This window comes from Dryas octopetala, chromosome 5 (assembly GCF_963921425.1).
Source record: "Dryas octopetala chromosome 5, drDryOcto1.1, whole genome shotgun sequence".
Classification (NCBI taxonomy): domain Eukaryota; kingdom Viridiplantae; phylum Streptophyta; class Magnoliopsida; order Rosales; family Rosaceae; genus Dryas; species Dryas octopetala.
Window position 1 is genome coordinate 19,007,185 of NC_141370.1, and position 22,796 is coordinate 19,029,980.

At 36.0% G+C, this 22,796-nt stretch overlaps 2 protein-coding genes and 1 non-coding gene across 4 annotated transcripts; all 3 read right to left on the reverse strand.

Annotated features, from left to right (window-relative positions):
* Positions 1-1,655: 1,655 nt before the first annotated feature.
* On the reverse strand, positions 1,656-1,739 carry TRNAL-CAA (transfer RNA leucine (anticodon CAA)). Its single transcript has one exon. It is a non-coding gene; the product is annotated as a tRNA-Leu (tRNA).
* A 4,545-nt stretch (positions 1,740-6,284) lies between these two features.
* ZF14 (MATE efflux family protein) lies at positions 6,285-8,404 on the reverse strand. Its single transcript, XM_086244074.1, has 2 exons — positions 8,153-8,404; positions 6,285-8,046 (listed from the first exon to the last, which is right to left on the reverse strand). The coding sequence occupies exons 1-2, from the start codon at positions 8,300-8,302 to the stop codon at positions 6,478-6,480; spliced, it is 1,719 nt and encodes a 572-aa protein (XP_086100200.1). The 5' UTR covers positions 8,303-8,404; the 3' UTR covers positions 6,285-6,477.
* A 3,165-nt stretch (positions 8,405-11,569) lies between these two features.
* Positions 11,570-20,415, reverse strand: SUT4 (sucrose transporter 4). Of its 2 annotated transcripts, XM_086243239.1 has the most exons (6): positions 19,626-20,415; positions 16,533-17,278; positions 15,905-15,968; positions 15,766-15,809; positions 12,424-12,583; positions 11,570-12,269 (listed from the first exon to the last, which is right to left on the reverse strand). In XM_086243239.1, the coding sequence occupies exons 1-5, from the start codon at positions 20,131-20,133 to the stop codon at positions 12,425-12,427; spliced, it is 1,521 nt and encodes a 506-aa protein (XP_086099365.1). In that variant the 5' UTR covers positions 20,134-20,415; the 3' UTR covers positions 11,570-12,269; position 12,424. The 2 variants fall into 2 exon arrangements, with proteins under 2 accessions (XP_086099365.1, XP_086099364.1); XM_086243238.1 differs by having other exon boundaries at positions 11,570-12,583; positions 19,626-20,410.
* Positions 20,416-22,796: the final 2,381 nt, after the last annotated feature.

Below are 22,796 nucleotides of genomic sequence, written 5' to 3' on the forward strand. Positions count from 1 at the left end.
CTTGTACCCCTGAAGTTTGGGGAGTTTCACAACTTACACTCTATCGTTTTAATTTTTTTTTATTTAATACCTAACATTTTGATTTATTTATTATTGTCGTCTGTCTGACTGTCTGTCTAATTAGATGTTAATTGATGACGTAACAGTTACGAATCCCACATTTTATTGACTTGTAAGGCCGAACGACCTCCCAGACTGCCCCATAAGTAGTGATTCAGCAGTTTGATATTAATTTTTGGTTTCTGAATGACCTTCCAAAATTCATAACAAACTTGATGTACTGAAAATGTACGTGCATAGAGATCATTCGGCCTTACGGGTTAACAAAAATATAGGACCTGCAACTGTCAAGTCATCAATTGACGTATATGGCAGTAGTTACTTGTAAGTAAATCAAAACGTTAGGTACTAAATTGAAAACAAATTGAAACTATAGAGTGCAAATTATGGAACACTTCAAACCTCAGGATATAAATTGTAATTTACTCATAAAATAATAAAAAATAAAAAATTTTATTTTATCTTACAATAACGTGGTATGACCACTCAAATTTTTTTCCGAAAAATAAGTACGAGTGTGTTTACATGAATGGTCTAAAGCAAAGAAAATGTAAGCTATAAACCTTTTGGGAGTGTTAACTAACACTAACAACTAAGCTCTAACTAAATTAATGGGTGAGCATCTGATGGTAGCGTTGAGCATACATGCCAAAAAAGTTCTACCATACAAATACATTTTTAGTCTTTGAATTTTGGAGAATTCACTTTTTCACTAATAATATATAGATTTTCTACAATAAGATGTGGTTATATTTTGTCATACTCAACATTGTACTATAGACAAACTGTGGATAAACTATATTTTTGGTCTCTTGTTTTGACCCGAAATCACATTTGGTTCTCGTAGTTTTAACTTTTGCGAATTTACCCTTAAGTTTTATGTCCTTTGCAATCTTAGGACATTATGCATTTAACATGAAATGTTTTCTCAAATAAAAAGAAATAACTTATTTAAACTCACAAATTTTACTCAAAGGTGACCGAAAATAATATATGTAGCCTTAAATTTGATTTTCAAACAAGAATTCAAAGATGAAATCTCAAACTTAAAGTTCAAACCCTAAAATTTTGTGAGTCTCAATTTCTCTACCAACTAAACACGAAAATGGAAATTGAAATTAAATTTAGCATTATGATCTTTCAATTGCCCAACAAAATTTTTTTTTGAAAACAAACGGATAAGGTTATATATCCACATATTAAAAATATGGGGTTTTTTTTTTCGAAATTTCAAAATTGTTATAAGGTTGCAAACAATATAAAAAATAATGACCAAATTTACAAATTTAAATCACGATGACCAAATATAATTTCAAGTCAAAATACATGAACTAAAAACGTAGTTTACCCGACAAACTGTATATACCAAAGAAATGTGCCTCTACTTTTAAATATGGCTCTAGGTATTTGTGGGATAAAAAATGAATAAATAAAATACTATTATATCAGTTGGTATCTAAAATTTAAAATTTAAAAATATATTGGTGTCTATGAATAGAGATTAGGGTATCATGCATGCAAAGTTTTCTTCGATCGTTGTTCTTAAATCTTAAGAGAAGAAAAAAAAAAATCATCATATAAAGTAATAAAACTATTGTCAGAAGTGGGATTTGAACCCACGCCCTCGTTAGAGGACCAGAACTTGAGTCTGGCGCCTTAGACCACTCGGCCATCCTGACAGGCACGTGTTGTGGTCATTGGCTCATGTTTGGCTTAATATACTTAATCAGTTGGAATCTGACCCACACAATCCTAATTCCTACTTCCTCAAGTGTATAACAATTATATTCTATATAAAGACAATGTATTTATTTTGAATGTTTTTTTTTTCTTCTTAACAAATGATAATGATGCATTTGCAAATGTCATGGCATAATAATCAATATTTAATATTTGATTTAAGGTACTATAGTCAGATACATATTTCACTTTATTCTAAAATTAAAGTGATCTATGGCTTTTAATTTATTAAATAACTATCATATCCACTAGCTGTTTCATGTTATGCTCAATTAAATCATGCATTGGGTTTCAAATATAAGTACATTACTTTAAAACCTTACCAAGTTTACGTAGGTCTGCATCTTCCTCCAAAAACACAAAAATACAAGTTTGCGTGGGTGCCTGAGCAAAGATGCACATACATATATATATATATATATTAAAAGTTTCAGAATGAGGGAAAGATATTTGCTTAAAATAAAGGAATAGGACAGAATAAAACATTTTTCAGCCTTGCAAGTTGCAACGCAACCTGTGTTTGAAAGCCGAATTGGGGTGTTAATTCCCACTACGAAATGTAGGAAATATGGATGGTATACCACCCATTATAAAGACAATTCTTTGCCACAAATGCATGTTTGTGGAGTAATACTAGGATGGCTAGATAGAGATGGAGATATTATTTTATCAATACATTCATTACAAAAAGAAGATAAGGAAAGCTGAGACATGAGAAGTGGGTTAAAGCACTGGCTCGAATACCCAAAAGCCAAAAGAATACGTATATAAAATAAAGAAGAAATTATAAATTTGGTCTATTTATTTTATATTTAATTTAATTTTGGTTCAAGATTTTTTTAAGTTCAATTTTGATCCACTTATTTTATACATAGTTCAATTTTGGTTTACGATTTTTTTTTAAGTTATGATTTTAAATCATTTTGGTTGTGTTTTCTTCAATTATAATTGAAGTATAAGTTATATTTCATCATTTCTTAGTCATAGAAATCAATTTGGAGTATTAGAATCAAAGAGAATTGAAGTTTGGTGAAGTTTGAAAAATCTGAAAATTTTCTAGAAAAAATTGGTAGTTTCGGGTACTCTACTTTGGGGGTCAATTATCTTGAATTTTAGAACTCTGATTTGAATGATCTTTATATAGTTGTAAAGATGAGATGCATATCTTCAAAACAAGTATATATTTGCTGAATTTGGCCGAGATTTGATAAGGTAAAGGCGAGACAAATTTGAGAAAACAAATCTGGACCTTTATTGAATAAGTGGAACAATTAGTGAACCAAAACATAACTTTAAAAAAATCGTAGACCAAAATTGTACTAGATATAAAATCAGTGGACCAAATTTTTAATTTCCTCTAAAATAAAATAAGGGTATTGCTATATTTATTAAATTTTAGAGTCTATTGATTATTAGGTACCGATAAATTTTTTTATTACTCAAACACACCCAAAGCCTCATAATTCTTTTGCGGGCCACCTTCTATTGATCTGAGTGTTCTTGTTCTCGGTTTGTATTAGACCATTTCTCTCTCCCCTCTTCTTCCATCTCTCTCCTTTTATCTCTCCTTTGTCCATCTCTCTGTTATGTTGCAGAGGCTGAAATCTTCATCAAAGAAACTAGGTACCAGTGGTCCCTCCAATTAATTGAACTGTTCATATCTCTATAATTTCAGCTTTTTTTTTTCGTCGACCTCTACAATTTTAGCTAAAAGGTCCAAATCCTAAACCAAAAAGCATTTATTTCAAGTCTTTCTTTTCTTTAATTTCTTTTCTAACATTCTTATGAGCCACGCACTTAACATAATTGGAACTAGAGTTTTAGACAATACTCATATCATGTGTTCTACACCATTGAAACTACAGTTGTAGTACTGCAAGTGATTGAAACTACAAGTTGCAGTTTCAAAAATTGAGCTAAAAAAAAATCCAAGAACTCATATCAAGTGTTCTACACCACTGAAACTGCAGGTGAAACTAAAACTGAACCAAACAAAAAAAATCAAGAATCTGCTACTGATAAGGAAGACATGTGGGTGGAGCTAGCTTCCTTGATAACTATCTGGGCGTTGTTACAGTGATGAACTTGGCATGTTCTTCGGCTTTGGAGGGTGGGAGAGAGTGGAGAGAAGCCAACTGACCTAGATATTATAATAAAGTGACCTAATTTTTAAATATTATAAATAGATATATTACATGTTACAAATAATAAGTAAAGTTTAGTCTAAAGTAATTAATTCTAAATTTTATTTACTAAAATTCAAATGACTTGACCTTTTTTCATTTAAACGTACAATCAAAAAGAAAAGAAAATGTTGCATTGGATGGACTTATGTGTACCACTTAAAATCTCAATTGTACTACACGTATCTCTCTCCCTTTATTTGTAGTGTTTGTTTGTCACTTGATGAAGACATTATATATTTACAAGACATGCAACTTAATTGGTTTCTCAATTTATCCACAATTTTATTAATTTCCATGGTTTTGTATACATATATATATATTGAGATATTAATTTTGATTAAATAAATTAATAAATATAATATTTTTGATAAACACTTAAAGCAATGATCACTTAATTACTAATTAAATTTTTTTTTTTTTGCATGATTAAATCTTGGAATGAGAAAATAGATCAATTCTCGAATTACAGTGTAAAATTGACTCCACAAACATCCCTTATTAAAGGAAGGATCTCACATTAAAAGGGCACTATATATATATATTTACATTGTGTAAGTTTTCTTGAAGATAAACGAATGGTTGGTGCAGTGGCCAAAAAAAAAAAAAAAACGAATGGTTGGTGCCGGTAGCTAGCTAGGCATAGCCTGCAGGGTTATGATGGGATATTATATGCAGACGCACTGCTCCAAAATTTGTCATCTGAGAAGTAGACAGAAGCAATAATAGATGGATTTTGTTTCTTCAATTAGAATCTGGGACCCCACACCCCCATCCAAGGCCCCCTCTTCTGTACACAACTCTCTACTTCCAATTATTGTCGTCATTTACTCTCTCTCTCTCTCTCTCTCTCTCTCTCTCTCTCTCTCTCTCTCTCTCTCTCTCTCTCTCTCTCTCTCTCTCTCTCTCTCTCTCTCTCTCTCTCTCTCTCTCTTTGTGCTAAGTTTTGATATTAAATTTGATTTTTGTTTCCTTTTCAACGTACATGGTGGCATTAATTGCTTCAAGATATAATAGCAAGTGTGCTTAGTTGAAGCCTTGAAGGACAATCACTTATTATAGAGTATTTGAATTGAAGCCCTTAAAAAAAACAGTTAAGAATAAAGAGGCTTCCGATCGAGTACATAAAAGAATATTATAGATCAACTAGATGCATGCATGAGAAACAATTTTGCATGCTTGAAAAATGATTCCAAGCAGTCATTAGTAAGAGAAAAACAATTAGGAGATAAGATTACAGTTCAATGGTATTTGTGCATATGTATTTATGTATGTATTCTTTTTGAAAAGATTTGACTGTAAATCTTGCTTATGTTGAAAATTAAGGAAATTTAAAAAGAAGTTGTCTAACTAGTAGCATCTTTTATTTTTACTATTTATACATATATTTTGTAGGCAATTTTAGGGATACCAATAATTTTATTTCTTCCTTGTAAATAAGAAAGTAAATATATTTTTCGAAAGTCTTAAGTGCTTGTAGCTTTATGAAAGTCTCAAGTTCCTTTTTTTCTTAAATCCAGTTAAAAGTGAAGAAACCCTTTTCCTTTTTGTTACAAGGCCGGCCAAAAGAGTGGACAAGCTAGATTCAAAATTTGTACACCATAGGAGGATATAGAGTGACCCTTCGGCAAATGATGTCAAAAATGGGACAAAATTAAAATGAGATTGGGTAAGGTTTTTTCTTTTTTAGGTTAGTAATTTAAAACAGGTTATTTAGTAATAAAATGGATATGAGTGAAACTAAATATATGTTATTGGATTAATCTAAGGGATCTTATAAAATAGTTTCTCATAATTAGTTTCTCATACTAACTATTCTGTATTTTTCAAATATGTCTAAAACATAAAAGGAGTTAAATGGGGCTCTATTTTACGTCTCAATCGTTTAATTCTCTCTAACATAACCCTACATCCTATAAAACCTAAATGTTAATTCCTAAATGATTTTGATCGACAAACACATAATCAACACAAAAGTAGAAGTTTAAAAAACAAACAAATCCCATTTTCAAGCTTATAGGGTATAATGCTAACTTCCCCTTTTGGGCAGTCAGGGTGTTGCCTAATTTGGAATAGACCAGGACGCCAGGTAGGCAGATATCCCTTTTGCCACGCCTCACAAACAACCGACAACTAAACCACTCTCTCTCAACTCTCAACTCTCAACTCTCACTACACACTACACATAGACATCATCATCATTCATCAGTATGGAAAAACTAATTAAGGTATCTTCATTCTATAGTACAATATTGTTTAATTAATTAATTAATACAACAAGAAGAAAGAAAAAAAAAAAGTAGAATAATATGAGAGAAAATAAAAAAATAAATAAAAAGATTGTCTTCTACAGTACAGGAAGTGGGATTGGGAACTCTGATTAAAATAAATCTTCACATCAGTTCCTCAAGAGGCAAACAAAAATGGGAAGGTGTGATTGAGACTCTGATTAATAATAATGCACAGTGCTGTGTGTAGCTGTAGATGTTGATCATCATACAATAAGAGGGTCTGTTTCAAGTGGCACTGATGAAGACTTCATCACAAGTTCATCATCGTCATCCTTAATGCATAGTATCAGCTGAAGATCTTGATCAAAACTATTAACCTTGTTGTAATTGCCCTCCTTTGAATTAGTAATAGACCCTGATTGAGATATTGGTAACATTGAAGGAGGGGGAGGAGGAGTATTAGTAATACAAGAACCAGAAGACGAAGAAGTTTGTTGGGTAAGGTCTCTTGCTCTTTTGACTTGAACAGTCCAATCTGTTGTGCAAAGAACATAAAGCATGAGCAAAGCACAAGAAGCTTGAGCCGCAAGTAATCCAAGCCAGAGCCCTGCAAAACCCATTTTGACTACAAACCCCATGAGCATGGCCACAGGCATACCCACCAAATAAAAAGACCCCAAATTAATGTTGGCTCCAATGGTAGGCCTTGCACTTCCTCTAAGAACCCCACAGCCAGTGGTCTGTGGGCAGTTCCCAAGCTCGCAAAGCCCCGCGATTGGCAATGCAATCGCGGTGAGCTTGAGAATTTCAGCATCATGAGTGAAAAATTGACCCCATTGGTGCCTCATCAAGGTGGTGAAAACCATTGCGCCGAGGCCTAAAGCAAAGGCCAAAGCAAGAGAGACGATCATGGAGATTCGGGCTTTTGCTGGTCGATTGGCGCCCAATTCGTTCCCAATTCTCGTGGAGACTCCGAGGCTTAGTGATGATGGGAAGACATAGACTAGAGATGTGGTCTGGATTAGTATTCCCATTGAAGCAATGGTGGTTTTGGGATTGGATAAGAGTCCACACAGCATTATCATGAACTCGTACCACCACCATTCGAGGCAAACAGAGATGCAAGTTGGGATTGCCAGCGCGAGTAAAGAGGACCATCCGCGAATGCAGTCCATGCTCGGAAAAACCCAGGAGTCCTTATACACTCTCGAAAAATATGTGAAGGAGGTGAGTAATATGAAGAGGTTGAAATTAGTCCAAACCATGGCTATAGCGACCCCAGCAATTCCCATCTCCAATTTGACCACTAGAAGAAAATTCAGAGGCACATGGAGGATCACAGAGATCGCGGAACAATATGTAACTGGTAATGTGATGCTTTGAGTTCGTAAATAGATTCGGAGAGGGTGGAGGAGTGAGAGGAAGAAGAGGTCTGGAATTGAGAAGAGAATGAAAGTGTGAGCAACTGATGAAATCTCCTCATCTTGGCCACACCACAAGAGGATTCTCTTCATGTTGAACCACATGAAGGAAATGGGGATGGAGGTGGAGAGCAAGAGGAGGACTGTTCTTTGGAGAGTTAGGCCGAGAAGCTTCCATTGTTTGGCGCCATAAGCTTGACCACAAATGGGTTCCATTCCCATGGCCAGTCCAGAGATTACAGAGTAGCCAGTGATGTTGGCAAACCCAATTGAGAGAGAGCCTCCAGCAAGCTCAAGCTCACCAAGATAGCCAAGGAAAAGCATGGAGATCATGGCTCTTGAGTAGAGAAGTAGACCCGTGATTGTTGTTGGACCAGAGATCTTCCCTATGGCCTTGATTTCTTCTAGAGCCTATAAAAAATGAAGCAATTGTTATAAAAAATGATTGACATAAAAATGATTGTTTAATAATAAGATGATGAGAAGGATTGTTGGGTTTTTGTTTTTATGTATGTACCTCAGAAAGAGTTGGCCATCTATGAAGTTCTTGTTGATCATCGTCATAATCATCAGGGTGATCAAGGTCTAAGTTTTTGTTGGGATTCATGAAATGGGTTTTGGTAGAGGAGAGAAATGAGGAAGGAGAAGATGGCTTTGGGTTGCACATAGCTTGCTTTGCTTGGTATAAGCTAAGCTAAGAATTTTTGGATAAAGAATTGGACAAGGAAGTAGTACAAGTGAAAATTATGGGACCCTGTTTTTGGCTTTGTTTTTGGTGGAGGGATTTGAATGTGAGAAAGGGGTAGGGTGAGGAGAGTTTTATACATGGAGGAATTGGGTCCCACCCTTTTGGTTGCAGGAACGTGTCAATATATCCAAGAGAACACCGAAGGGAAAAAGTGTCCTCCTAAAATATTCAGCCAAAAGGATAAAAAGGAAAAAAAAATGCTCATAGGAGGTCGGGGGGGCGACTTTCCATTCTTTTAAGCCTCTCTCTCCATCTCTATCTCTCCCAATAAATATTAGGTTAGTCAGTTCATTTTCTTTGTTCTTGTTGTGGGAAAGTTGAAGACATTTGGGGGTGGAGGAACATAAAGAAAGGGCAAAGGACTCAGGGAAGTGAACCCAGAGAGGTGATTGGTGATGTTGGTATTTATTTTTAACCACCGTACACAATATGCTGTTTGGTGCTTTGGTCTAATGATAATTGTGGCCCATTTATCAGGCACTTTCTGATAAATAGTGGGTTTACTTGGTGTGTATATGTGTCTATTTATAATATATATGGTTAAAAACTTATTTTTTTTGTTGCTTAAGTGGATGATCTTTTTAAACCTTATCTTTGGGGTATCATTTTCTATACCAAGAAAGTAAAAACAAGTTTATCTTGGAATGCCAAGTGGAACTGGTCAGGAAATTAGCCTGCTATTGCTTGAGAAATGACATCATTGACAAGAGCCTATAAGCTTGGGGTGTACTGTTTTCTTGACAATGGATTGGGTTACAGTCAAGTTGCCAACTTAGGCAAATGTTTTTGCATGTTTTTAGCTTTGCAGCCATGCATTTGTTCCATCTTAGTACATATACAAACACATTTGATTAAAGCTCATTCTGAATATGAACGTACTCTTGCCTTGCCTAGTGCCTAGCTACTACCATTTGAGCACCAAAACATCGATGACTAGTTTCTCAATTTGATAGGTGCCTATTAAGCTTATGTAAAACCTACTTTAGTCCCCATCTTTGCTGGCCAGAATGGAGGAATGAAACTGAGGCATGAAGAATGCTCTTTTTTTTTTTTTTTTTTTTTGGGGTTAAAAACTTAAAAGGCATGAAGAATGGTTTTTGAGGTATATAATATTATAATATAACTTGTGGTGGAGTTTGGTTTCTTTGAAAGTGGAATGGAGATAGCTTATATTTATGATCCATTGAGAGATTTGTTAAGATCCTAATGACATATGGAATCACTTTAATAAAAAAATAAATAATACTAGTCCTAGCTTCTCCCTTAGAGGTAAAAAATACTAGGCCTTTTTAGGTCCTAATTATGAAGGGGATGTTCCTCAAACTTGTGCATGTGCCCATGTAGCTGAGGTTGTTGGTTTAGGACGTTAACAAGAATAGATATTTGAAATGGGCTACAAATATCTACAACCAATAAGATTGGGTATCAAAATTGTGCCTAGTTTTCAGGTTGCCTGGGGCTTAACCTAATAAGCTGAACAAGTGGGGTTTTGGAAAAAGGGTCTCCAACTCCAAGTGAGGAAAATATGCCCAATCTAATGGGTTCTTATATTGCATTTTTCACAATTTTTATTATTGAAAACAAAAAAGGGTTATCTTCATGGGTATGTGGAGGTAGATGTTGGGTCATGAATGGGACCACTACAATGGATTTTAATGGGTTGACAGTAGATGGCTGTAATGCTGTATGGAGAAGAGGCAGATGGGAGAAAGGGGACACTGGGAGACAATTACGTGCTCCACTTACAACCATTTAATTTGTATGCGTCTCACAACAGAGCTGAGACTCTCTCTTCTGTGGGGGAGAGAGAGAGAGAGAGAGTGAGGGATTTGGCTGTTTCTACTGTTTCTGTTTCTGTTTGTGTTGCAGCACTGCCTCTGCCTCTGCCTCTGCTTGCCATTACCAGCCCAAAACAAGCAGAACAAGTTAAACTTTTTTCCCTCCACTCTCACAGTGTGTGATAAGCAACATCAAGAACCAGTTTTCATTTGTTTCCTTGTTGTATTTAAGATTTTCACTTCCCTGAAACCCATAACCAATGTCAGATTCCATGTGTATCGAGCTCAACCAGTTGCTATAGATGAGACGAGAGAGGTCTGTCTGTGTGTCTGTGAAGCAACAAAACCAATGGACCTAAAATGAATAAAAAATTGAAATGAAAAAACAAAACAAAAAATGCAGAAGGTTCCCAACTTTATGTATATGCATCAATCATACATGCATTTATTTTTTACATTATTGTTTTGTTGGCATATTCTACTGTCACATTTGTAATTTTATTATATAGAATTGCATAATGATTCACGGGTCATTTGTGCATTATATATGCACGAATGGTAATTTACAGACACCATCATTATCCAAATGGAAAACCCATTTCAAATTTAGCATCTTAAAGGAGAAAGTGGGACTCACCAAATGTAAATTCCATCGGTTTGTAGCATTAAGAATGGACAAGTTTGAGAATCACATGTTGATTATATGCACTTGTACTGTCATCAAAAAGAAAAATCAATTTTGCACCAACTTGTTATACACAATACACAATGCAAGTTTTGGAAACAGGATTTGAAATGACTAGACCCTGTTGGAATTTGACGTTAATAAAGATAATATTCCCCTTAAAAAAAGAACAAATTCACAGATTCTATCCCTCTCACAGTCTCACCAAGCTTTTTTCCCTACCTTTTCTGGAAAAGGTTGATGCTTAATTTCAGAACAATTTAAACAGCAGAAAGAAATGCCAGTAATCACAATAGTGAAAAGGGCTTACTTGTGTCAAGTGTATGGTTAGTTTTATACGTGCAAAGCCACTATGTTCCCATCAAACTCTGCAGCCATATTTGACAAGAACGTACCTCAATCGTATAATATGCTACTCTGGAAACAGAATTCTCTCCTTTTCTTCCCCACTTTTGCACTGCCATGCCTTCATTTACGATTAGAACATTATAGCGAAATTGGACGGTACCAAAAAAACAATTCTTTTTTTAAATATTTCTCGGAGGCTTCGGTAGCAAACATTGCATGGGAGCACTAAAAGGATACAGACATTATAGATACTGATAAAAGAATGAACGCAAGAATTTATTCCAAGGTCCAGGTACAAACAAGAAAAGAAATGTAAAATGAATAATAAAATAGTAGATAAAAAAAAAAAGAAGGAACAGAATAAACATAAACCCCTCACAAAATGAACCGAGCTTTCAAGATAAACTCATCAGAGAATAATAAGGCATGTCTCCATCAAGGTTTTAATCAGTACAATTCACATATTCACTGTTGGCCACAACAAGCACATTTCACTATATTCATACAACAAATTCATGCACAAAACGCATGCGATTCCAATACCTCATAATTAAACCACCATCGCACAATCAACTTTGCCTAAAAAGAATAATTCCCAAACTGCAGAACATATATTGGTTGGTAGGGAACTAGCCTTGGAGAAATTTTGGAATCTACAGCTGAGGCTTCACCTGCTTTTCCATGGCAAGTTGCCACAATCCAGCAGATGTGACAGATTTCATTGAAGAAATTCTCCACTTATTGTAGATAACTTGTCTCACTAGTCACTTAGTGGCAGCTATTACATCAACATATTTGTGTAGCCAGCGTTTGTGAAAAATCAACGCTTTATGACTAACTTGTTTCCCATCACACGTCTAAAAACGGTAGTGTCTAACATCTCCCATTGTAAATTTATGATTCCGACATTAGCGATTTCATCAAGTGTCCAGCAGGAGACGGTCCTCAATTTCAAACAGGAGTTAAACATATTGTAAAAACTCTGATGTACAATTTGCTGAATGGAAGCACTTCACGTAGAAATTGAGCTCAACTTCCATATAGTTGCTGCCAGGCCTTTCAATTATTTGAATATCTAAAAGGGAAAAAGGGAAAGCAAAAATTTCCAGGACAAAAGCAACCCCAAGCAATTGACTGTATTAATCAATAGCAAGTCACGATAGCTATTTACAAATTCTCACTACCTATTGAGATTGTACTGTGTGCTGGAAATTGATACAACAAAATACCTCATGTGATAGCTCTGGGCTTCTGAGCACTAGAACGAGGTATTGCCAAGATGGACACCAACCCACTGGCTAAGGCTGCAACTGCTGCCACAGCAAAAGCTGGAGCGTTGCCACCGCCAAATAGTTGATCCCATGGTCCACTTCCTATGGATACAATCACCTGTTCTCAAAAACCAAATATTCATGAACAAAATTGGTTTTAAAAATATGATAAATGCAATCTTATCAGAGGCATATTACCAAACAACTTTTTATTCAAAAAGAAGTGCATGGGAGTTCAATCAGGTAGTACTGACTTAATATTGCACTACAGGATAAACAGTTGAGTTATTGATTGAATAAAGGAAAATAAATACAAGAAGCAGATTCTTTTCTAACAATGCTAGCTCAGGCTTTAATGCTTTGCACAGCGTACCAACCTGTACCTACACGGCTACACCATAGCACTATGATTTCTTCATTCGACCCATTTATTTTTTTCTGGTAGAGGTGTCTTGTTTCTATGAATGGTGTCAGTTCACAGAGTTATTTGCTTCCTAATGTGATAGTAGACAACATTCCAACAATGTTTCACACAATAGTACAAAGGGAGAGGTGCACAGTTTGAAAGTGATATTTCGTGCATATATTCAATAAAAAAAGGTGCAGCAGAGTATAATACAAAATGCTCTTTTTTTTTTTTTGGGGGGGGGGGGGGGGGGGATTTAAAAGGCTGGAGTTTTTAATATTCAATTTTTAAACTAAAAACTCCAGCAGAACTCTAATATTACTCATTCTTCTGAGGTGAGATGTATCTGTGATTTCCACAAGACATGCAAAATTGAAAATTATACTCCTTTCTCTTTTGCAACATAATAATCAGTTAAAATTCGATGTTAGAGTATACTTTGGAAACTAATGTCAAGAACTTCTATTTTTAAGAAGAAAAGTATGCCCCCATCTAATTTTTAAAACATTAAAATTAAATGAGAAACCTTATTCCATAGAACGAATCTAAATTCAGAAAATCAATACTACATTTAAACTAGGTCTGTCCCATTTCATATAAAAAAGAATTCAAAAAAGAAAAAAAAAATGGAAAAATAGGGTGAGAGATGCCAAAATGGTAAAAGACAGTAATCTATATTTCATGCAACCAAACTTTCAAAATAACTTATGTTGAGAAACTTTAAAATATTTGATGATACTCACTTTATGTGGAAATTAAAATGAACCACAAGGATTCTTATATAACAAATGTTTATGTGGCTACAAAGTTTCACCTAAAACTTTTTAAATATAGGATTGTTACATCTTTTCCAACTAAACTTTGACCCTAGTCTCTCAGTTCAGTACCTGAACTTTAATTTGTCCCAATTTAATCCCTAAATTAAGTTCTTGTGTCTATTAAGTATATAATCAAATTTCTGTTAGAATAATTAACAGAAGCAGTCATGTGCCTTACACAAGAGTACATTCTTTGGGACATTTTTGTCCTTCCACCCCAACCCTCCCCCTTCCCTTCTCTCCCTTCTTTCTCTCCTCTCCCTCTTGTCTCTCTCTTCACCAGCCTCATCATCAAACCCTCTATAAGACCCATTTTTTGCACTCCCACTTCTAGACACAGAGGGGTGAGCTTGGCGATTGTTTGGGTGAGTGGGGGAGAGACACAGAGGAGATATTGTCAAGTTTTTTAAGAGGAACAGTCGAATGGTGATAGAGGGCGTTGAACCTCCTACGCGGAACTTTTTCTAAGAAATTTCTGAGATGGGCTTGAGACAGAAGCAATTGAGGAGACTCTGCTTATATGGACAGTGATGACAATGGACTAGGGGAGTTTTTAGAGAATCAAAAGGTGGCTCCCAATGAAGGCGTCTAAGGTGCAATGGGATGCCACATCAGTTACATTCTTGCATTTTGAAAGGCCTTGGAACATCGTGCCTGCATATATATCCACCAACAAGAAAAACAATTTTCCCCCTCTCCAACCTAATAAGAGAGCAGTGTACCTGTTTTGCCATTACCTGAGTTTTCTAGCTTGGCCAGGAACAACTTATTGCTGACTTCAATCGAGTATATGCCTCAAAGACAAAAAAACATCTTTCAAGGTCAATAAGTTACCACATGCTCCTGAACTGGGTGCAGAAAAGGGTGGTCCCAAACAAGACACCAAGAGGGCGACTTGGTACTGCAAGGAATAAGTCTCTTTCTTCCTCTGAAGGTAAAGACATTGACTATGGAAAGGGGAACCTCTTGATGTTGATAGATAAGGGTGGTTTTAGTAGATGGAGAAAAGGAAATTTTATGTGGTAGGTGAGGAGAGAGACAAGATAGAAGAGAGAGAAAGGGAAGGGTTGGGGTGGAAGGACAAAGTTGCCCCTAAGAATGTGGGCATGTGCAAGGCACATGACCACTTCCGTTAGAAGTTTTATTATGTACTTATTAGACACAAAAAATTAATTTCGGGACTTAATTGGGACAAAAAAAAAAACCTTAAATATATATCATAGTCCCATCCCATCATCTTTTCGTATCATTTTAAATTTTATTAATTCATTCATGGGGAAAAAATAGCATGTTGCAAGTTGTATTTGAGAGGATGAAAATATATCAAAATACACATGCATAACAAAAAAATAACATAGAATCTTATTTTGGAAAACTGATTCAAATGTTACAAGCATTAACAGAAGCTGCAAGGGGAGAAATGGAGTAAGAAGAATAGGACATACAGAAATGTAAATATACTTCAAAACTAGTCAAAGATACAATGATTCTTCGACCAAAAAGAAATGATATGGTAAATCTCACTAGTTATGCATGTCCAGTATAAGCCTCCAAGTGGATGAGTTCAAACTAGTTAAGAAGGTCAGAGTTCCTCCTAGTTTAATTATCTTGTAATCATATAACATAATAACTTAATCTGAAACTGATGGCCTTATAGTCTACTGGAACTTATCCTAAAAGGTTGCACATATGAGACACCTGCTGCCAGGCACCTAGAACTACTTGAGTTTTTACTGCATTATCTTTTCATTCTCACTTCATGTTCCTCTTCCTGATACAAGTAGACAAACTCACAGCTGATTAACAAATTCTGGTACCTAATTGTTAACTAACATACTTGGAATACCATAAAGTGGGATCACTACCAAATTACAGCAATACCTAGGGTCAAACATGAGAATATGTCTAGATATATATATATATATATATGTCTGTGTGTATGTATGTATGTATGTATGGGTATTTCTTCATAATTGGTTGACTAAATAACCCTCATACCAGTAATGTGTTTCATGTTCATTTAGTTTCACAAAGGCACATGTGCATGCATTGCTAAAAGCAAAAGAGCAACCATACCTGTGGGATTACTATTGCCAGATTCAGTACACCCATTGATAACCCTGTAAAAAACCAAGAATCAGCAAAAGTCATCCTACAACTAAAAATCGAAAGAAACTTTCGTAACCGCAGCAACATCCGTTGAAGAAATGCTCACCTTGGCCAAGTCCCAAAGACTCTATACGAGAAGAAATCAAGGCATATGGAACACTGTATGTGATCTGCAACAAATATTTCAGTAATGTAAATTCAGTTCATAAACTGAGTTCTCACAGTCATTCCAATAATCATTCTGCAGTAAAGAGGCCTCTCCCTAAAAACTTCAAATGCCCCAAAATTTTTAAAAATAAAAATTAGACAAGCTCATATGTAATGGACCATGTCACCATTTTTACAGAGGAGATCCCCAACTCGAAATGCCCAACACATATTTTGAGTGCAAATGAATAGAAGATTAAGCCTTCAGTGTTTTGAAGTAAATACTCGATATTTGTAAAATAGCCATTTTAATATGTTTGGTACGATGTAACCAATATTCACCATTGCTCTGCACACCAAAAACCATAAATTTGGAGTAAATATACTTCCAATGTTTTGTCCTTAAGTTATTTTATACTAGCAACGGAAAAGGATACTCTCCTGTTAAAAGGGCTCATTTCCCATGTTCCTCCCATATCCTTCTCATTTCTACCCATAAAACTTTAACCCTTTATGCCTTTTTACGGCAAATCAAACATTGCCAAATAGAAGGCATGCATTCCATTCTATGAGAAAATTAAACTTACCGCCAGTGGAGCCCCAAGAATTGCAAAAACAATCAGTGCAGCTATCACAATGCCATCTGGAGGTAAATCATGGCCTATTAAGCCAATACCATTGTTCACGAATGTAATAACAAGCATTGCAAGAAAGCAAAGAGTCATGATAAAGTTTGAAATCCCCCACACAAAACCAGCCCCCCATTTCCTGCAAAGCTTCTCCATAAGCACCGAAGTTATACCAAGAATAACTGAGTTCAACATCAGACCAAGAGCACCCATTCTAACTCCAGTACTATAATTCATCCCTTCATTTGGCTTGCCACCATAAATCTCTCGACCCATCCAATCAGTATCAAAGAGAAGAAATGGAAACCAACCAACCCAGTTTAGAGCAGTAACAAGTAGGATTAGCCATATAGACCCTGAGAAATATCTAAAAGTCCCAAACAGCTCCCAGAGGAAGGCTTCTTCAGCCTGGCCTGACTGTTCTGGCCCTTCCTCAGCAAAGGGTGTGGTTCTGTCGCTTGAACCCAGAGGTATTTCCTGAGCTGCTGTTATGCTTAGATACGTAGAAATTGCAATGAATGCAATGTCGAGAAGGAAAGCAGACTTGAGATTTGCACAGTTAATATTGCATGCAGAAGTAAGTGTAAATGGGAAAACCTTGTACCAGTAACTGAATGATCCAGTTGCAAAGCCAAGAACATTACCAACCGCCATAAACAGAGAGAAATAAGCATTTGCCACTCGAGTTCTTCGATGATCCTTTCCTAAAAAGAGAGAAATTACGAAAATGATAAGTGCTACTGGTTGTTTATTTTGAAAGTTTGATCTTTCAGTACATTTTCGATACATAGCACGTAAGTATGCAGATTTCTAACTGATGTTAATCAAAACAATCAACCATGATTCATGCATCAATAATTTTTAGGACTTCCTTTCATTATGGGTTTCACATAGCAAAACATTAGATAGCGCATGTATCGATAAATCCCTCTCCACATAGGCATTATCCACACTGTTAAATAAATAAGTGGTCTACTTTGAGAGTAAAAAGCAAAGGTTTCCTCTTGCAAGATATTCAGGACATGGATGATCTGTAGCAGTTTGGCTTTTTTTTTTTTTTTTGATACCCAGAAATCCCCCAAACCCGCTTCACAGTCCTGGACGCGAGACTGGGGCCTCCAGCCGAACCCTACAATCTTTAGGAGGCAGGAAACTCTAGCAAATAGCTAGGTAGGGTACCTTGAGGGGATTTGAACCCCATACCACATGGGAGCAAACCATGGGCCTGACCACTCCAACCAAACCCTCGTTGGTTAGCAGTTTGGTATTAATTCATTACAGACTCCTGCCCTCATAGCTTTTTGGGAATCATAAGACCTGCGAGCAATCAAAATTCTAGCATTTGCAGACAAAATCTCTATTCAATAGTTGGACTGGAGACCTGTTCTTCATCTAGCACATAGGCCAATGTTTGGCTTTCTTGATACAATGGTAACCACTATTATGTATTGCAATCAACTATGCATACCAAGTACTGAACCTCTATTTTATCAAGGCTCATTGCCACCCTAGAGACATGTAGCAACCTCAAAAGATCCACAAGCATATCGGGATTACAATCTTGAGTTCTAATTTACACAAATTCTCAGGGTTGCTAAAGCACACCGAGCTTAATATATCCATTTTAAGAACAGGTTTAGAAATAATTGAAGTGCAATCAAACACACAATTACTCAAATAAGTACAGCCATAAATGAATACGATGATTTATGCATAAAAAACTAACCATATTTAATATCAGTGATATTACTGAAACTCAATGCGACACATGATTGCTTCTCATTTATTAAAACAGAATAAACGGGGCAAAATGGGTGGGGGCACATGTCGTCTACCTCAAAAAAGAAAATAGATCTTATCCAATCCTGGCATGCACCAAACATAGACTAGGTAATGACATCATATTCTATTGTTTAATCCCATCCCATACCAATTATTTAACACTTTACAGGAGAAAAAACAAGTGAAGTTCATATGCTATCTTATGGTATCTTATCTTACCAATTATCTAAATATCAAAGAAGCCCTAGGTTTGATGTAATATTTAAAGTAATGTGAAACCACCAACATTTTTTATAGCACCAAAAACTGCACTGTAAAAAAAGTTTATGGATTATGAACAAAAAGATCTGAGCTCAAGGCAACCGCAGTGCAGAACCAATCAAACTCAACCAAGCTTGACCAATTGGCTCCAGCCATGACCAGACTGCAGCACTATCTAATAGGTATATTATTATAGCATAAAATATTATTATAGCATAAACTGGCTGAAATGCAAATTTTATGATGAATAAATGCCAGACATAGAGGACAATATTTAGAGTTGAATATGCCCATGAATAAATTTTGGAAATTGGAGTCCACCATAGCTAGTGAATGCAATCGATAGAGAGCAACCACTGGTCAGCAAAGGGAAACCGGTGGAGGGCAATTGGTGAGTGGTGAATGGTTGTTGGAAACCAACAGTGGTGGCTGGCAGCCGGTGACCTTCATTCGGCAACTAGGGGAGAGTGATTAACTAGCAACTACTAGAGGGTAGCTGGTGGACGACAGAGGAGGTGGCCAATGATGGGTGATCGCTGGCCGACGAGAAAAGGGATTTACAGTCTGAGAGAAACTGATATTCTAACAAATGATTAGTGCTGGTTATTTATAAGCACTTCACTTTTATAGTTCCAAATTCCAATCCTTATAGTTATGAATTACTGATATGGGTTTTGATTGTAGTTCCAAATTCCAATATTGAAATTATAAATTTCACTTTTATGTTGAGTTTTCCAGCTGCCATGTTTTAAGAATCTGAAAAATATTTTCAAATATCTTTTAAAATTTACTCAAAGTAGGAAGAAGGTCTTTGAACTTTACTAAACATTACTTTCAACAAATCACAGACGAAGAACGACCGCCAAGAAATATAAAATTTAGCGCCTAATAGTACAAAAATGAGAAATAAAACAAAAAACAAGAAAAAAAAAATACTCCAAAAAGAACGTTTCATCTGATTTTTAGATTATAATGTATATAGAAGCTAGAAAATGCGAAGTTGCATACCAGTGAGATCAGCAAGCAGAGCTCGACAAGGTCCCTGAGTCATATTGTTGGCCACGTCCAGAATCCAAAACCCGAACACGAAGACCCCGATGGCTCTGGGCCTGACACTGCCTCGGTCGCCTAGCAGCCACCCGATATCGGCGGAGTGGCCTATGATCAGAACCGAGAAAGCGATGGAGACAGCGCCGGCGACGATGAAGGGCCGGCGGCGGCCGAAGCGGCTGGTGCAACGGTCGCTCATGTGGCCCACTAAGGGCTGGACCAGCAGGCCCGATAGCGGCCCACAGAGCCATATGATGCTGGACCAGGCGTGAGGGATTCCGAGCTCTTGAACGTAGGGAGTCAAGAGCGAGAGCTGTAGGGCCCACCCGAACTGAATTCCGCAACCCACCGACGCCACCCGGAATAATTGGCGGAGCGGAGGTCTGGCTGGGACCGGCGCCGGTCGAGCCGCCGGTCGAGCCCTGGCTCGGTGCCCCCGTCCCCGCTCTGCTTCAGTTATTGGCATCGCGGCGACCCCTCTCTCTCAGTCTCTCTCTCTCTCTCTCTCTCTCTCTCTCTCTCTCTCTCTCTCTCTCTGTGTCTGTAAATTGAAGTAGAAGCTGTAGAGGTGGCGGTTTCGTTAAACCGCGCAATCGTCAGGTATGAAGTCAGTGTGAAGTGGAATAGAGAGGTGGACGTCCGGAAATGCCCTTGACTTTTGTGTAATTTACGGACGAGTCCTGGATGTGGATAAAAGCGATAATTCAGGGGAGGCTCATTATTGGACTTAACTGGCAAATTATGATTGGAAGTGAGGGCAAAACGTCGGTTGCAGATATTTTTGTTTCGGAGGGCTGTCGTTTTTTTAGAACCTCAACTGCCAGGTTGCACAGAAAGCCTCAATGTTGATGAATTATTATCATAATAATACAAAAGTGTTTGTTGCTTTCTGTTTTCTTCTCTTTTTTAATGTCATTGCTGCATTCAATATTCATGTTAGAAAATGAGTTATTAATCAACATCGCACAATCACTCGCAAACAACCAAGTAAAACTCTTTAGAATATAGAAAATAATCAATTTAATGTGAATGTCTTTCTTACTTTCTAATTAAGTTCGCGTGGTTTTAATTTTTTTTATTAGATCTATATAATTAGGTTCCGCTTTCAATAAAGAACAATTAAAATTTTTTGCAAGAGATGTCTGTGGGATGTTAAGACATTGGCCTAATTGGAAACCAAACATAACTATATGAACATAATTTCATAAATTTCCATCATTCTTTAGTTTGTACTTAATTGTAAATAAAACCTACCTATAAAAATTTGATTTAAAAAATTGAAGGAGCTTTTAAAGAAACCCCACAGTTTTCTTTGTACACCCAACAAAATTGTTTTTGTTCAAATTTGTATTCTCCATTGTAAAAAATAAATAAATAAAAAATTAACAAAACAAAAGAGATCCAAACAGTGGATAGCCACCACCCAAGCCTCATCCCCACCGTCCTTCCCTCTCACTCACCCACCCATCCTGTCTGGCCTCACCTCACCATCGATGACTCTCTCTCTCTCTCTCTCGTTGGGTAGAAGGAAGGGAGGAGGGGAGGATGACAATAGGGGAAAAGAGAAGTGAAAGGAAATAGATATTTAATAAATATGATAATATTTCGGTTCAAACGATTTACAAATAGTTCAAGTTGCAAACTCTACTACAAATAGAAATTTGGTTTGGCCTTATTACAAATAGTATAAAACATTAAAATGAATCATTTCTTAAAATTTTCCAAAACTTTTACTGAAGCATACATCTACTCATTTACAAAACTTAAAGTTAAACACATGAAATACAGTTCAAAATCCTAAGTTTTGGATATTTTGTGAGATTATTGAAAGTTTCTTTTCTTTTTTATTTTTGGTTGGTGTCTTTTTATTTTTAGTTGGAGTTATTGAAAGGTATCCAAAATACTTAAATACCATATCTGGCTTGAATTAAAGAGGTCTTGTAGTGTCCTAGGATTTGTGTGTGCGTACCCATTTAGGCCAACTCATTCACTCACAAAGTCCTATGATTTTTAAATGCAACACACAAGGCATCTGACAAACGACATTCAAAGCAATAATCTTATTCTCACTGACCGGGCATACTTGTCCAATAAGTATTGCATGCACTTTTTAACCTTTTGACACCCCATCCCTAATCCTTTACTTAAGGACAGCTATCACATATTTATCACGTTTCTTTATTTGTCTTGATACATTAACCCCTTGTGGGGTTGGGTTGTTGACAACCAATTTTTATTAGGGGGAAAGACAGATTTGGTCTCAACTAGTTTGGATGTTTTTGCGATAAGTTGTTACTTGTTAGGGTTTTAATTTTGAGTTCTTTATTAATAAGCCACAACAAATGTTTCTAAGCCACAATTAAAAAAAAAATCAAGTATGGAGCATTCGATCAATACTATTCAAACTCAAGCATATCCAAGTTTTAGTTTGTTTTTTTTTTTTTTAATTCTTTTGAAAGTTTAGGATTTATGGTATAGTATTTAGAATTTACGGTTAAAGTCCTAAAACCCTAAATATGAAGTTATAAAACCTAAACTCTAAATGCTTAAACCTGAAAATAATACTACAGTATTCAACAAAGTATAATTTTACGAAATTATAAAGTGTAACTTTACAAAAATTACATTATGCATCATAACAAAATAAAGTGTAACTATTTACATACTGCATTATAACAAAATAAAGTGTAACTCTGTGAGGGTTACATATGGCGTCAGGAAAAAAGTTTAGTTTTAAACTATTTTTTGTGGCTTAAAAATAAATAAATCTTTTACATGAGTTTTTAAGTGAAACTTATAATTTTTTTTGACTTTTTGGTAATTTACTTTAAAATAAATTTGCATACTATCAATTCAAATTAGCTCACTTGGCGCACTCATTGTACAGCAAGCCCACCTATTATGCAGTCATTCATCTCATTTGGGCCTAGAGTGATGCTATGGACATCCAAGCATAATCTTTTCACATTACAAACATGATCTCTACACCTTCCTTTCTCTTTTTCTTTCTTTCTCATCCTCCCTAAGACGGCCTAAGCGAAAGAAGGAAGAAAGAGGGACTTAAAAACACATTTGGGTTCATTGGGGCCAAATTGGGCCAGGCTTGAACCCAATGAAGTAGGGTCGGGC

What these genes read in the sequence shown, in the direction of transcription:
- ZF14 (XM_086244074.1), bottom strand. Translation starts at nt 8,302, where the DNA reads ATGTGCAACCCAAAGCCATCTTCTCCTTCCTCATTTCTCTCCTCTACC. An exon ending in GATGGCCAACTCTTTCTGAG is followed by an intron (nt 8,047 to 8,152) that starts GTACATACATAA and finishes CATTTTTTATAG; the next exon opens with GCTCTAGAAGAAATCAAGGC.
- SUT4 (XM_086243239.1), bottom strand. Translation starts at nt 20,133, where the DNA reads ATGCCAATAACTGAAGCAGAGCGGGGACGGGGGCACCGAGCCAGGGCT. An exon ending in TCTGCTTGCTGATCTCACTG is followed by an intron (nt 17,279 to 19,625) that starts GTATGCAACTTC and finishes CTCTCTTTTTAG; the next exon opens with GAAAGGATCATCGAAGAACT. An exon ending in GTCTTTGGGACTTGGCCAAG is followed by an intron (nt 15,810 to 15,904) that starts GTGAGCATTTCT and finishes GGTTTTTTACAG; the next exon opens with GGTTATCAATGGGTGTACTG.